The sequence below is a fragment of the Oncorhynchus gorbuscha genome, linkage group LG08 (assembly GCF_021184085.1).
Source record: "Oncorhynchus gorbuscha isolate QuinsamMale2020 ecotype Even-year linkage group LG08, OgorEven_v1.0, whole genome shotgun sequence".
Classification (NCBI taxonomy): Eukaryota; Metazoa; Chordata; class Actinopteri; order Salmoniformes; family Salmonidae; genus Oncorhynchus; species Oncorhynchus gorbuscha.
In genome coordinates this window covers 4,069,684-4,086,187 of record NC_060180.1, presented here as the reverse complement: position 1 = coordinate 4,086,187, position 16,504 = coordinate 4,069,684, and the positions used below count along the sequence as shown (strand labels likewise).

The 16,504-nt window shown below is 43.8% G+C and overlaps 1 protein-coding gene across 3 annotated transcripts in view; it reads right to left on the bottom strand.

Moving 5' to 3' along the window:
• Nucleotides 1–3,783: 3,783 nt before the first annotated feature.
• The window catches only part of LOC124041100 (leucine zipper putative tumor suppressor 2 homolog), a 109,670-nt gene continuing 96,949 nt past the window's right edge, over nt 3,784–16,504 (bottom strand). For all 3 annotated transcript variants that reach the window (XM_046358271.1, XM_046358272.1, XM_046358273.1), the window contains 7 exons: nt 12,625–12,864; nt 11,853–12,249; nt 9,391–10,137; nt 8,313–8,435; nt 7,380–7,526; nt 6,734–7,264; nt 3,784–6,391 (listed from right to left, as the gene is read on the bottom strand). In XM_046358271.1, coding sequence (XP_046214227.1) covers nt 6,104–6,391; nt 6,734–7,264; nt 7,380–7,526; nt 8,313–8,435; nt 9,391–10,137; nt 11,853–12,249; nt 12,625–12,827 — 2,436 coding nt within the window. In that variant the 5' untranslated portion in view covers nt 12,828–12,864 and the 3' untranslated portion in view covers nt 3,784–6,103. The remainder of the gene's footprint in view (nt 6,392–6,733; nt 7,265–7,379; nt 7,527–8,312; nt 8,436–9,390; nt 10,138–11,852; nt 12,250–12,624; nt 12,865–16,504) is intronic.

Sequence of the window (16,504 nt, the reverse complement as noted above, 5' to 3'; positions counted from 1 at the left end):
AATGAATTTATTTGCAAATTATGGTGGAAAATAAGTATTTGGTCAATAACAAAAGTTTATCTCAATACTTTGTTATATACCCTTTGTTGGCAATGACAGAGGTCAAACGTTTTCTGTAAGTCTTCACAAGGTTTTCACACACTGTTGCTGGTATTTTGGCCCATTCCTCCATGCAGATATCCTCTAGAGCAGTGATGTTTTGGGGCTGTTGCTGGGCAACACAGACTTTCAACTCCCTCCAAAGATTTTCTATGGGGTTGAGATCTGGAGACTGGCTAGGCCACTCCAGAACCTTGAAATGCTTTTTACGAAGCCACTCCATTGCCCGGGTGGTGTGTTTGGGATCATTGTCATGCTGAAAGACCCAGCCACATTTCATCTCCAATGCCCTTACTGATGGTAGGCTTTGTTACTTTGGTCCCAGCTCTCTGCAGGTCATTCACTAGGTCCCCCCGTGTGGTTCTGGGATTTTTGCTCACCGTTCTTGTGATCATTTTGACCCCACGGGGTGAGATCTTGCGTGGAGCCCCAGATCGAGGGAGATTATCAGTGGTCTTGTATGTCTTCCATTTCCTAATAATTGCGCTCACAGTTGATTTCTTCAAACCAAGCTGCTTACCTATTGCAGATTCAGTCTTCCCAGCCTGGTGCAGGTCTACAATTTTGTTTCTTGGCCATAGTGGAGTTTGGAGTGTGACTGTTTGAGGTTGTGGACAGGTGTATTTTATACTGATAACAAGTTCAAACAGGTGCCATTAATATAGGTAACAAGTGGAGGACAGAGGAGCCTCTTAAAGAAGAAGTCTGTGAGAGCCAGAAATCTTGCTTGTTTGTAGGTGACCAAATACTTATTTTCCACCATAATTTGCATATAAATTCATTTAAAATCCTACAATGTGACAATTTCGTCTGTCATAGTTGAAGTGTGCCTATGATGAAAATTACAGGCCTCTCTCATCTTTTTAAGTGGAAGAACTTGCACAATTGGTGGCTGACTAAATACTTTTTTGCCCCACTGTATGTATATATGTATATATGTGTATATATATGTATATGTGTACCAATGTACCACAGAGGGAATTCCAACAACCATGGGGACATTGTGTATCTTTTAATAAAAAGTCATTTTGTCGAAGAAATTTACAGCATGAAAATATACATGAATGACTAACACCACAGATTAATAAACAAAACACTATAAATACACAAATATATAATTGTATATTTATGCACACTAAGGAAGAAAACAAACAAGACTAATAAACAAACGCGTTGCTTTGGTCTAGACGCAGTGGCTACATTTGAAATATATATTTTGTCTGCGTAAAGGACTAGAATGTCGTTCGTCGTTAGACATTTACACAGAAAATGGTTATTATGGGATTCTGAAAAACGGTGAGATGTGAAAAGGGGTTCACTACACCTGTGCTACTTATTCCACATTAATGTGTTGAAAATCATGCTACAGAGGATATGATGGAGGTATCTGTTTCTATGTGATGAACTCATGAAATATTATTTGGATTAAATGCTTTGTGTTAATACATGTAGTCTGAAGATGCCAAACACAACAAAAATGTGACATGAATGATGATGATGATGATGATGACAGCCAAATGAAAGATCAATCGCATTGAACAATAATGACCATTAAACCTGTTGCGGCTCTAGGGGCAGTGTTTTCATTTTTGAAAAAAAAAAAACGTTCCGGTTTTAAACTGAATATTTTGTCAGAACAAGATGCTAGAATATGCATATAATTGACAGCTTTGAATAGAAAACACTCTAACGTTTCCAAAACTGTAAAGATATTGTCTGTGAGTATAACAGAACTGATGTTGCAGGCGAAAGTCTGAGAAAAATCCAATCCGGAAGTGCCCCATATTTTAAAAGCGCTGGGTTCCAATGAGTCCCTATTGAGCTGTGAATGTGCTATCAACCAGCTTACGCTTTCTACGTATTCCCCAAGGAGTCTACAGCATTGTAACATAGTTTTACGCATTTATGTTGAAGAATAGCCGTAGGTGGCTACATTGCGTAAGTGCTCACCTGATGGCTCCCAGGGTGACTCTCGCGTAAAATACAGAGGTAGCCATTACTCCAATCGGTCCTACTGAAAAACCAATTGTCCCGACGGATATATTATCGAAAAACACCTTGAGGATAAACAACTTTTGCCATGTTTCTGTCGATATTATTGAGCTAATTTGGAATCTTTTTTTGCCGTTTTCGTGACTGCAATTTCTGGGCGATTTCTCAGCCAAACTTGAAGAACAAACGGAGCTATTTCGCCTACAAAAATAATATTTTTTGGAAAAAATTAACTTTGGCTATCTACCTGGGAGTCTCGTGAGTGAAAACATCCGAAGTTCATCAAAGGTAAACTATTTAATTTGTTTGCTTTTCTGATTTGTGAAAAGGTTGCCTGCTGCTAGCAAGGCATAATGCTATGCTAGGCTATCGATAAACTTACACAAATGCTTGTCTAGCTTTGGCTGTAAAGCATATTTTGAAAATCTGAGATGACAGGGTGATTAACAAAAGGCTAAGCTGTGTCTCAATATATTTAATTTGTGATTTTCATGAATAGGAATATTTTCTAGGGATATTTATGTCCGTTGCGTTATGCTAATTAGTGTCAGGCGATGATTACGCTCCCGCATGCGGGATGGGGAGTCAGTAGAGGTTCATGCTGACCAATGTAAACCTTGCCTAAAAGCTGGATATTTCCCAAATGTTCGTATATACACTGAACAAAAATATAAATGGAACATGTAAAGTGTTGGTCCCCCCCCCCCAAAAAATCACAAATTTTCCATATGCACAAAAAGTAATTTCTCAAATGTGTTTACATCCCTGTTAGTGAGCATTTCTCCTTTGCTAAAATAATCCAACCACTTTACAGGCATGGCATAAAAAGAAGCTGATTAAACATGATTATTACACAGGTGCACCTTGTGCTGGGGACAATAAAAGGCTACTTTAAAATGTGAAGTTTTGTCACACAACACAATGCCACAGATGTGTCAGGTTTTGAGGGAGAGTGCAATTGGCAGCTGACTCCAGGAATGTCAACCAGAGCTGTTGCCAGACAATTGTTCATTTGTTCATAAATGTTCATTTGTCTACCATAAGCCACCTCCCACATCGTTTTAGAGAATTTGGCAGTACGTCCAACTGGTCTCAGAACCGCAGACCATGTGTAACCACGCCAGCCCAGGACCTCCACAACCGGCTTCTTCACCTGAGATTGTCTGTGGGGGTATTTATGTCATTAATAAAGCTCTTTTGCGGGGAAAACATTGTCTGGGCCTGGCTCCCCAGTGGGTGGGCCTATGCCCTCCAAGGCCCACCCATGGCTGCACCTGTGCCCAATCATGTGAAATCCATAGATTAAAGCCTAATGAATGTATTTCAATTGATTTCCTTGTATGAACAGTAACTCAGTAAAATCTTTGAAATTGTTGCATGTTGCGTTAATATTTTTGTCTGTTTGCATGTTGCGTTTATATTACAGTATGTTTAATCAAAATGCAGCTTGTTCAACAAACAATTATGGAGTATGTAAAATATGATGTAAAAAATACTTTAATGCATGCAATAGATCACTCCACTCTTTCTAGACCTTTTCCAATTCTGATTGATCATCTCATTGGGAGATGTGTGGTGCTGCAAAGATATATAGAAATTGTTATTATACTTTGTATATTAAACCCACAATGGTACCGGTGTTACCACAAAATATATTCAGGCGCTATATAAAAAATATACACATCATCATCATAGATCATATGGATTTTTATTTATCTGTTTAAGAATCTTTTTTATATACTTTGTTTTACTCTGTAATACAAAAGATCACACCTCTAGTTGAATCCATTCTTATGAGAAAGCACAACTGAAGACTGCCTTATTTATTCAGGAACCAGCATAGACGTAGAATTACATTATAGTAATTATATTTATATGGTTCCTAGTGGCTGCCAATATGTTGACCAGAGATTTCAGTCCAATCCCCCTTGGATCTCCCAAGGCAATAATATAACCAGCGTAACAGTTCCATAATGACCGGGGTGTCATGCCTTAGGCTAATCTATCATGCAACGTCCAGCACAAACCCCTACATTATCTGGACCGACTCTGACAGACAGGGAAAGACATGCAATCATGCCATCCACATTATCTACATGTCAGTGAGGGAGTCTCACAGTCAGGGACAGGAAGACTAGGAAGTGTTATTTGGCTTTTTTGAGTGAGGGAGGGAGAGGGGGGGGGTCTAGTAATACCCGGAGGAGTATTCAGTCCAGAGTGTGTGAGAGAGGACAAGGGACAGTACAGTTTGACAATGATGTTTTGTTGCTTTCACTGTGATACCATCAGGGAAAGTGCCACCAAAGGCTTCCTGATGCACGACCCCTGACCTCATGGATCCAAGAAGGCTCCATAACAGTCCCAGCAGCCGATGCAGCATCAATATCTTTGACGGGCAGCTTTAGGTTTAACCAATAAATATTTGTTTCTTCTTTTGATATGAAAGTCTGTGCTAGTTAACAGGAAAGAGACAGAGAGATTTGTTTCTTCCTTTGATGTGAGAGTGAGATCTCCCAAGCTGCACTCCCTCTTATTGCTACATGCTTCTATCTCTTCTGTGTCCATACAAAGGGGTCAACTACATGAGAAAGACAGAACAGTCACGTCCAGAACTGAAAAGAGCATTATGAGTTTTTGTGCAAAATTATCCCATGTATTCTCTTGGTGTAGCCTAGTTTGTGTCTTAGCCGGTGTTGATAACTGAATGGTTGCACTTGCTATGTGCCAAGAATTGTTATACATTCCATTAAAATACTCCAGTGTTTCTGTAACTCAAAAAAGACCAGGCTGTCGCTTAAAATTGCTACTTCTAGATGAGTTGATGATCCATTGAATACTGTATATATAACATGAGAACACATTGTAAAAGTGGAACATTTGCTCTGAGTCCCGTGGACAAATGTAAACACAGTCGAGGGGTGATGCCATCTTTATTGTGATGTCATAATTATGTGCTGGTCGTCAGTTAGTCACCCCTGTGTGCTATATACAGATATGATTTCACTTGACTTGATCTGAGATTTGTGCCCTTTATCTGAGACTCCCATTGCTTTCAATGCCCTGATTTGAGCAAGGTTTGAGTGATGCCTGCTTGTTTCTCAAGTCAAAAGTCATAGTATACGTCCCATAGAGTGCTGGTACTATAGCTGGGCAATCAAACCCATGTGAGAAGGCAAGGAGGATGTGTTGGTCTGAGGGTGAATCTCAATCTGGAAAGGAAACCACTTTAAACTGTTGAGATACACCCTAAACTTCTTTCAAGTCCGAATGGCGAAGTGATGGAGTCCTTTCTGACTGCAGGTAGTCAGCTGTTAGCTGTTCATGTGAGGGCCTAGAGGAGGGTGCATCCCAGTGTCTAGTGGAGTAAATCAACCCTGAGACCGAGATGCTCCCTGTCCATGACAGCATACACACTAAGAGAAAACAGTTCCAAAAGTATACTTCGGCTGTCCCCATGGGGGAACCTTTTTTGGTTTGAGGTTCTGCATGGAACCTAAAGGGTTCTATCTGGAACCAAAACTAGTTATTCAAGGGGTTATCCTATGGGAACAGACGAGAACCCTTGTAGGTTCTCGATAACACATCTTTTCCTAAGAGTGTAGAGAAGTAAAGAGTGGTGGTACTGTGGTTAGGGTAGTAAGTCCAGGTACACCCTCTGTAGTCTGGATGCAAATTTAAAACGGTAACCTGTTCTCTAGCAAAAATAAGTGCACTACATAGCGAATAGGGTTCCATTTTGGATGCAGACCTCTTAGTAGCAGTGATGGTGAAATCAGATCAAATCAGGGTGCTGGTACTAATTGTCATGGGAGCGAGAGGACACTGGGGTTAGACAACTCCCTATCTGGTCTCTAAATTTTGCTGGGGTTAGACAAATCCCTGGCTGGTCTCTAAATCTCACTGGGGTTAGGCAACGCCCCTGTCTGGTCTCTAAATCTCACTGGGGTTAGACAACACCCCTGTCTGGTCTCTAAATCTCACTGGGGCGAGAGGACACCCTTGTATGGTCCCTCTAAATCTCAGTAGCGGCGATCTCCTCGAAGTGAATGTCGTTGCTGCCGCTGTGGACGTCGTAGTCCTCTACATCTCTGTTCTCCAGCTCTAGACTGAGCTCTCTCATCACCCTCTCTAGATCTCTGTTCCTCCTGTACATCTGGATGTAGTTCTGCTGCAGCTGTTTCTGGTAGCGGATCACCTTTTCCTTTTCCTCCTGCCAGACCTTCCTCTCCTCCTCAAATCCTCCCAGCTGCTCCTCACTGCTCCTCCTCTCGTACATCAGCTCTGCCCTCAGCCTCTCCACCTGACACACAACACATGGATTGATTGGTTGATTAACTGATTAGTGGAAGTTATTTGATCATTTAAAAATCCATATGAAGTTGTTCTATCACAATGTTAAAACAATACACAACAGAGCAGTATAAAAAATAAGTATTATTGAAGCACTATTCTCCAATGAAAATGGTTAAAAATGGATTGGTCGGTCATTGCTTTTCCAAGTGTGTGGTTTTAACATGCATTACAGTGCAGGTTTTACTGTCTGAACACCAATAGAGAAACCACAGAAACTAGTGCAATGGTGTGAGGGATGGGGGTTCATATGAAACTGAAAGAAAGTATAAACATCGTTGTTGGAGCTCACCTGTTGCCTGAGTCCCAGCACAGCTTCAGCACTCTGCCTCTGAGCCTTGGTCTCATCACTCTCCCCTCCCCAACCCAGCCTCCCCTCCTCCACCTCTCGGTACCCCACAGAGGGGCAGAGGCCCCCCCTTCCACCCCTCACACCCCCACGCCCCTGGGGGAGGGGCAGGCTCATACATTGGCCCTTAGTGGCTGGTGCCTGGCCTCCAGGAATATAACCTCCTCCCTGACTGGCCAGGGCATCTCGGAGGTGCGCCAACTCTTCCTCCATGCGTCCGACTTTCTCGCGGAGCAGCTCGGCTTCGCTCTTCCTGCGCTGGAGCTCATTCTCGCAGACCTCCAGCTCCAGGGAGCGTGTTCGTAGGGCCGACCCAGCCTCTTGGGTCGTAGCCTGGCAGTTCTGGAGATCGGACCTGACCTCTCTCAACTGGGACTTCAGGACCACCAGCTCCCCGCCCTTCTGGCTCAGCTCTGACTGGCTCTCCTTCAGTTGCTGTTTCAAAAGGGAGATCTCACCTGATTTCTGACACACCTGGGGAGGGAGGGAAGGAAGGAGGAAATGAGGGAGAATAAATATTTTGTGAATATTGAGATCACTTACCTTGAAATGATGTACATGAATCAACCCTAACGCCTGACCCACCCACCTCCCACTTGGTCTCTTCTAGGCGTGGTCCCAGCTGGGTCTGCTCTCTCTGTATAGAGGCACACCTCCTCTCCAACTCTTCCCTGTCCTGCAGCAGAGAGGAGAAGTCCTCCTGGAGCTTCTTCTTCTCCTGCTGCAGTTGGAACACCTGAAATAAAGACACAGACAGTTACATGCTGACCACACCGCTCGCATCACGTGTGTGAGCATTGCAAAATAAATTGTAACATACATGTTATTCAATTATTGCACCCCCACTGCTCGCATGCGCCATTGAGCGTCTGTGTTGCCAAGCAATAATATAGAAGTCAGTTCTATTTGTGACGCTGAACGGAGTGCAAGTCCTGCCTCTCCCATCTTCTCATTGGTGTATAGAAGCAGATACCCACGTGCCATCTCCTCATTGGTAATGCCCACATGGGTAATTGAAAAAAGAACTGAGTTTGGTCAGTCACCGTGGTAACTATGGAAGTTAGATGCCAATCGCCATATAAAGTCCAAAGAAGAAAAAGCCTGGAAGGAGGAGAGACGACTAGAAATGATTCGGTTGGCCATTTTAAGTGTGGATTAATTGTCGGGAGTAGAGGACCTTGTGCATTTCAGGTAAAATAACAACTCAACGTTTATATCCCAGGACAAATTAGCTAGCAACTGCAAGCTAACCAGCTAAATTGCCAAAAATGTTTAATGCTTTTCAACCATTGTGCTTTTGCGCACAATGGCGCACGTGCGTGGCCGATTTGGGTACTGTGTTAGGGTGACATTTTGACAGAAAATTAAGAAATCAAGAAACGCTACCAAAACAGAAGCAACATATCATACAGTAATAAACAATAATAATAATAGCTTTTTATGTAACTTGCAACAATACCTGTCACACAAAGAAGGGCCCTGCTTCCCAAACTAAGTTGACTGAAGTATCTCTGTCTGTTACCTGTAGCTGTAAGGCCTGTTGTACTCTCTGGGCCTTCTGTGAAGCCTGTTTCATCTCAGAGGAACAGCTCTGTCTCAGCTCTTCCAGCTCTCTCTCACAGCGAAGCTGCTTCTCCTCGTATACCTACAGGACAGGAGGTCAGGGGTTAGACGTCACAGTTTAGAGGTTACATACAGACTGTGAACCAGCACGAGTATGGCACAAAAGTATACACTGAACAAAAATATAAATGTAACATGTTGGTGCCATGTTTCATGAGCTGGAATGAAAATGTCCATACGCACAAAAAGCTTATTTTTCGCAAATTCTGTGCACAAATTGGTTTACATCCCTGTTAGTGAGCATTTCTCCTTTGCCAAGTTAATGCATCCATCTGACAGGTCTGGCATATCAAGAAGCTGATTAAATATCATGATTATTACACAGGTGTTCCTTGTGCTGGGGACAATAAAAAGCCACTCTAAAACATGCAGTTTTGTCACACAACACAATGTCACAGATGTCTCAAGTTTTGAGGGAGCGTGTAATCGGCATGCTGATTGCAGGAATGTCCACCAGAGCTGTTGCCAAAGAATTGAATGTTCATAAGCCACCTCCCACGTCGTTTTAGAGAATTTGGCAGTACGTCCAACATGCCTCACAACCGCAGACCATGTGTAACCACGCCAGCCCAGGACCTCCACATACAACTTCTTCACCTGTGGGATCATCTGAAACCAGCCACCCGGACAGCTGATGAAACTGAGGAGTATTTCTGTCTGTAATAAAGCCCTTTTGTGGGAAAAACACATTCTGATTGGCTGGGCCTGGCTCCCAAGTGGGTGGGCCTAGGCCCTCCCAGGCCCATCCATGGCTGCGCCCCTGCCCAGTCATGTGAAATCCATAGATTAGGACCTAATGAATTTATTTAAATATCAACTTTATCATTGAAATTGTAGCATGTTTCATTTATATTTGTGTTCAGTATATATGAAATAATTGAACTTAGTAATAGAACCAGCAGAAATGACAGAAACAAACATTTTAATCATATTGCTCCTCGAGGCAACACTTTAGGCCTGCTTAAATCCCCTCTCACCTGACAGATGGCGGCCTCATTCTCGTCCAGGTTCTCTCTGAGTTGCTGCAGCTCCAGGTCTCTCTCCCTCAACTTCTCCTCCAGCTCCCTCACCACCCCCTCGTAACCCTCCAGGGTCGGGGGCGAGCGCCCACATGACCCGCTGTCCGACAGGGGCTGGCCTCGCCCACTCAGCGACCCCGTGCTCTTACTGGACGATGACCGCCCGCTGTCCGAGTTTGAGTGACCGTGGGAGGTAGAGTGGGCGTGACCTCCGTTGATCCCCGACCCTCCGTTTGTGGTGGTGGTTCTCCCAGGATCCGGGCCCACCCTGGACCCCCCAGACCCTGAACCCGACCCGGAGGCCTCGCTATTGGCCAGGCTGTAGCCATTGCTGCTGTGGGTGGGCAGGCTGGACAGGGAGTTACGGCCAGAGTCTGACATGGAGCAGGAATGGCTGTTGCGAGCATTGCGTCCTCCGCTGTATGAGTTCCTCTTGCTATCTGAGGAAGAAGACGAGCCGACCAGAGGTACAACGTTCCCGTAGCTCCCAATGCCATTGACCACGTTATTGAACACGGTATTCACGTTATTGACCACTGTATTTCCATTATTCCCATTGATCGACAGGGGCAAGAGGAGGTTGAGGCTGCCTTGGCTCTCAGAGTGGTTGCCCACTGGTCTCGGGGAGAGGTATTGCACTGAGTGGCGGTTCTTCGGGACCACCGGTTTGAACGCGGTGGGACGGATCAGAATCTTCTCCATGTTCTGCAATGGAAGACAGTTTTTGTTAATGAAGACAGTATTTGTTAATGAAGATAGTATTTGTTAATGGAAGATAGTATTTGTTAATGAAGACATTATTTATTAACATCTCTAGGGGGTGTGGGATGGTAGCGTCCCACACCTTGCCAACATCCAACATCCACAGGCACACTGATAGGACGGAAGGTTATTCTGAATGCTCTGATTGGCTTCATTAACCTGTTAAGACTCTAGGGGCAGTATTTCATTTTTGGATAAAAAGACATGCCCGTTTTAAGCGCAATATTTTGTCACGAAAAGATGCTCGACTATGCTTGGAATTGATAGTTTTGGAAAGAAGACACTCTGACGTTTCCAGAACTGTAAAGATTTTCACTGTGAGTGCCATAGAACAAAATCTACAGGCAAAACCAAGATGTTTGAGTGACCAGGAAATCAACAGGATTTCTGGAGGCACGTTTTCCATGATCTCCTTATATGGCTGTGAATGCGACAGGAATGAACGGACACTTCCTATCGTTTCCCCCAGGTGTCTGCAGCATTGTGACGTATTTGTAGGCATATCATTGGAAGATTGACCATAAGAGCCTACAATTACCAAGTGTCCCGCACGGTGTCTGCGTGGAAATTGGTGCGCAAAAGTCAGGTACCAGTATTTTTCCATCCGAATCAGAGAAGAATGCACGCTTCCAGGGAAGGGATTTCAATGAAGAGATATATGACAAAACACCTTGAGGATTGATTCAAACAACGTTTTCCATGTTTCAGTCGATATTATGGAGTTAATTCGGAAAAAAGTTTGACGTTTAGGTGACTGAATTTTCGGTTAGTTTCGGTAGCCAAATGCATAGTAACAAAACGGAACGTTGTGTCCTACACAAGCATCTTTCAGGAAAAACTGGACATCTGCTATGTAACTGAGAGTCTCCTCATTGAAACATCTGAAGTTCTTCAAAGGTAAATTATTTTATTTGATCCCTTTGCTGGTTTTTGTGAATGTTGCGTGCTAAATGCTAACGCTAAATGCTAAGCTAGCTATCACCACTCTTACACAAATGATTGATTTTCTCTGGTTCTAAAGCATATTTTGAAAATCTGAGACGACAGGATTGTTAAGAAAAGGATAAGCTTGAGGATAGGATTCATTTAATTTGCAATTTTCAGAAATCGCTAATTTTGCGTTATGGTAATGAGCTTGAGGCTGTAGTCACGATCCCGGATCCGGGATGGGGCGGACTAAGAGGTTAATATTCATAGGTTTCCAGTAAGCAGCTTTTCTAATGATTTTGAGTATGTCACGACATAAGAGAGAGGGGGAGAGAGAGAGAGAGACAGGGGGGAGGAGAGGGTGGAGAGAGGAAGAGAAAGTTGTAGGGACGGAGAGAGAGAGAGATAGGGACGGATTAAGAGAAGGAGGAGAGAGAGAGACAGAGAAAGACAGCTCTCTACACAGGTTCGGTAAGCGGTTTTCTTAATGGTTTCCCTCAGCCCTCATTAAGTGCGTCAGTTAATATGAGATAGCTCTGACATTGATTATATAGACGCGAGGTGATTGACTGTTAAAAGATCTATAGCCAGCATTGTCTGAGCTGCGATCATGGTTCCCGCTCTATAAATAGAAATGAATAGCCAATCAGAGAGCAGAGAGGATCTAAGGTAAAACATGTCGCAAGCTCGGAAACCACTTGACATTTTGGGAATCCCCCTCCGAAACTCACCTTCTCCAGTTTTCCCGACACAGGGATGAGTTTGGGCGGCGGCCCGCTGATATTCCCGTTGAGACCTCGGTTATTCCTCTGCTCCTCCGAGTCACTACACGGACTCCCCACTGTCACCACATGGTTATCATTCACCTCCTCCCTCACAAACCCATAGTTCCCATTCCCTCCACTACCACCACCACCTCCAGCCACACACCCAGCCGCCCCAGCAGATTTACCCGCCCGAGGCTGCTTCTTGGTGGGCAGTGGCGGCGGCTGGAGCTTGGTGGGCTGGAGCTGGGTCTGGTTGTTGATGATCAGTAGTTGTTCCAGGGAGCTCCCGCTGGGCAGGGTGTTGCTATCACCCTGGAGCTTGAAACAATTGGTAGTTGGGGTGTTACGGCGTGGCTTAGTGCTGAAATAAAAATAATGATCATTTAGAATAATCATTGATAAGAATTACAGTATACAGCACTTTTCCAGTAGCTCTTTTCCATAGTAAGGGAAGAATCACTAGCCTGGCCCCAGGTCTGTTTGTGCTCTTATTTGGTATGATAATCCCATAAGGAGTTGTCAATAGAGCAGAAACAAGGCAAAAGACTGGCATCCAGGCTAGAAAAGCACCTTGTCCACACCCAATATACTCTGAGTGCCAGATCTGTTTGTGCTACCATGCCAACTACTTGTCACTTATTCTCAAGCCATGTTTGTCTTGACCAGGACAGCAATAGAGTGGACAAGGGCATGAACAGACTGGCACCCGGGCTACGACCGATGAGTAGCACCCTACCTGAACTCTCTGGCAGCCCGGCAGTGTCGCTGCTCCTGATGGGTCCGGCCAGAGATGAGGCTGCTGACGGAACCCATGGTGGCTCTGGGGACAAAGGGGCCACACGGCCCTCCGACGACAGGGGAGAGGGTGACGATATGGAGGCTTGTGGGAGGCTTGGGGTGGTCAGTCACAGACACAGGCAGGGTCTGAACCAGAGCCATGTTACCTGGACAACACCAGACATACACCCAACACACTCTGCAGAGAGAGAGAGAGAGAGAGAGAGAGAGAGAGAGAGAGAGAGAGAGAGAGAGAGAGAGAGAGAGAGAGAGAGAGAGAGAGAGAGAGAGAGAGACAGTGACACAATTAGACCCAACCCAATTAATAGAAAACAAGAATACAGTGGGGCAAAAAAGTATTTATTCAGCCACCAATTGTGCAAGTTCTCCCACTTAAAAAGATGAGAGAGGCCTGTAATTTTCATCATAGGTACGCTTCAACTATGACAGACAAAATGAGAGAAAAAATCCAGAAAATCACATTGTAGGATTTTTAATGAATTTATTTGCAAATTATGGTGGAAAATAAGTATTTGGTCACCTACAAACAAGCAAGATTTCTGGCTCTTACAGACCTGTAACTTCTTCTTTAAGAGGCTCCTCTGTCCTCCACTCATTACCTGTATTAATGGCACCTGTTTGAACTTGTTATCAGTATAAAATACACCTGTCCACAACCTCAAACAGTCACACTCCAAACTCCACTATGGCCAAGACCAAAGAGCTGTCAAAGGACACCAGAAACAAAATTGTAGACCTGCACCAGGCTGGGAAGACTGAATCTGCAATAGGTGAGCAGCTTGGTTTGAAGAAATCAACTGTGGGAGCAATTATTAGGAAATGGAAGACATACAAGACTACTGATAATCTCCCTCGATCTGGGCTCCACGCAAGATATCACCCCGTGGGGTCAAAATGATCATAAAAACGGTGAGCAAAAATCCCAGAACCACACGGGGGACCTAGTGAATGACCTGCAGAGAGCTGGGACCAAAGTAACAAAGCCTACCATCAGTAACACACTACGCCGCCAGGGACTCAAATCCTGCAGTGCCAGACGTGTCCCCCTGCTTAAGCCAGTACATGTCCAGGCCCGTCTGAAGTTTGCTAGAGAGCATTTGGATACTGTGAAGCATGGGGGTGGAAACATCATGCTTTGGGGCTGTTTTTCTGCAAAGGGACCACAATTGGTGGCTGACTAATACTTTTTTGCCCCACTGTATATATTCACATTGCAAAGAATAAACACAAAAACTGAGCAAACCAGAATGCTATTTGGCCCTAACCAGAGAGTGCAAAGTGGCAGAATACCTGACCACTGTGACTGACCAATTATTAAGGAAAGCTTTGACTATGTACAGACTCAGTAAGCATAGCCTTGCTATTGAGAAAGGCCGCTGTAGGCAGACCTGGCTCTCAAGAGAATGTGTGAATGTGCACACTGCCCACAAAATGAGGTGGAAACTGAGCTGTACTTCCTAACCTCCTGCCCAATGTATGACCATTTTAGAGACATGTATTTCCCTCAGATTACACAGATACACAAAGAATTCAGATAAACTCCCATATCGACTGGGTGAAATACCACGGTGTGTCATCACGACATGAAGAATTGTGACCTGTTGTCACAAGAACAAACACCATTGTAAATAAAATCCATATTTACGTTGATTTATTTTCCCTTTTGTACTTCTTGCACATCGTTACAACACTGTAAATAGACATAAAACAACATGTGAAATGTCTCTATTCCTTCGGAACTTTTGTGGGTGTAATATTTACTGTTTACTGTTCATTTTATATCGTTATTTCACTTTTGTTTAAAATCTATTTCACTTGTTTCCACAATGTAAATATATGTTTCTCATGCAAATGAAGCCATTTGAATTTAATTGAGATAGAAAGAGAGATAGAGAGAAAAGTTTAATTTCAATGGAATTTTGTCAGGTCATCATGATGGATACTGTTGGCTTCCTCACTGATAAAATGTCACATTCAAACCATCAGTATAGGAAACAGAGATAGAGAGTGTGTACAGAGGGTAGAGGGAGTTCAATATCTTTTGCGTGTGTGTGTATGTGTGTGTGTGTGCTTGGTGTTTAAGTGTTTAATTTCCAGCCAATATTATGCTAGTGTGTTGCCTCAGGGACAGGGAGGGGACACTTTATATTTAGCCTGGTGTGCATTGCTCAAAGCTGTCTGGCCAAGAGGAATAATAGAACCCAACTATGATGGCACACTGCATGTCAGAGCCACACACGCACGCACGCACGCACGCACGCACGCACGCACGCACGCACGCACGCACGCACGCACGCACACACACACACACACACACACACACACACACACACACACACACACACACACACACACACACACGTGTCAAATCCAATGTTATTGGTCACATACATGTGTTTAGCAGATGTTATTGCGAGTGTAGCGAAATGCTTGTGCTTCTAGTTCTGACAGTGCAGCAATATCTAACAAGTAATATCTAACAAGTAATATCTAACAATTTCACAACAAATACCTATTACACATAAATCTAAGTAAAGGAATAGAATTAAGAATATATAAATATATGGACGAGTAATGTCAGAGCGACATAGACTAAGATACAGTAGGATAGAATACAGTATATACATATGAGATGAGTAATGCAAGATATGTAAACTTTATTAAAGTCACATTATTAAAAGTGACTAGTGTTCCATGTATTAAAGTGGCCAATGATTTCAAGTCTGTATATGTAGGCTGCAGCCTCTCTGTGCTTGTCAGAGCCGTGTGTATAGGTGGCAGGGAAGTCAGGCTCAGTCAAACGGAGTGTAAATGGAGTCTTTTAATATATGTCCACTTAACATGCTCCAAACACTAAATACGTACATACATAAACAAACATGGGTACGAGGACCCGTCGCGCACCTATACAACATAAAACAACACTTGACATAAAACACTCTGACAAAGACATGAGGGGAAACAGAGGGTTAAATACACAACATGTAATGAATGGGAATGAAAACAGGTGTGTGGGAAGACAAGACAAAACCGATGGAAAATGAAAAATGGATCAATGATGGCTAGAAGGCCGGTGACGTTGACCGCCGAGCACCGCCCGAACAAGGAGAGGCAACGACTTCGGCAGAAGTCGTGACAGTGCTAGTGATGGCTGTTTAACAATCTGATGATAGAAGGTTTGACATAGAAGCTGTTTTTCAGTCTCTCGGTCCCAGCTTTGATGCACCTGTACTGACCTCGCCTTCTGGATGATAGCGGGCTGAACAGGCCGTTGGCTTGGGTGGTTAAAATCAAATCAAACTGTATTTGTCACATGCGCCGAATACAAGTGTAGACCTTACCGTGAAATGCCTTCTTACACTCCCTTAACCAATAATTCAGTTCAAGAAGAGTTAAGAAAGTACTTACCAAATAATCTAAAGTAAAAAATTATAATAACCTAACAATAACAACGGCTATATGCAGGGGGTACCTGTACCAAGTCAGTGTGCGGTGGTACAGGTTAGAGGTCATTTGTACATGTAGGTAGGGGTGAAGTGACTATGCAATCATAATAAACAGTGAGTAGCAGCAGTGTAAAAGCAAATGGAGGGGGGGGGGAGTCAATGTAAGTAGTCTGGTGGTCATCTGATTAGTTGTTCAGCAGTCTTATGGCTTGGGGGTAGACGCTGTTAACTTCACTAGGGTAGGGGGCAGTATTCGGAATTTTGGATGAAAAGCGTGCCCAAATTAAACTGCCTGCTACTCAGGCCCAGAAGCTAGGCTATGCATATAATTACTATATTTGGATAGAAACCACTCTAACATTTCCAAAACTG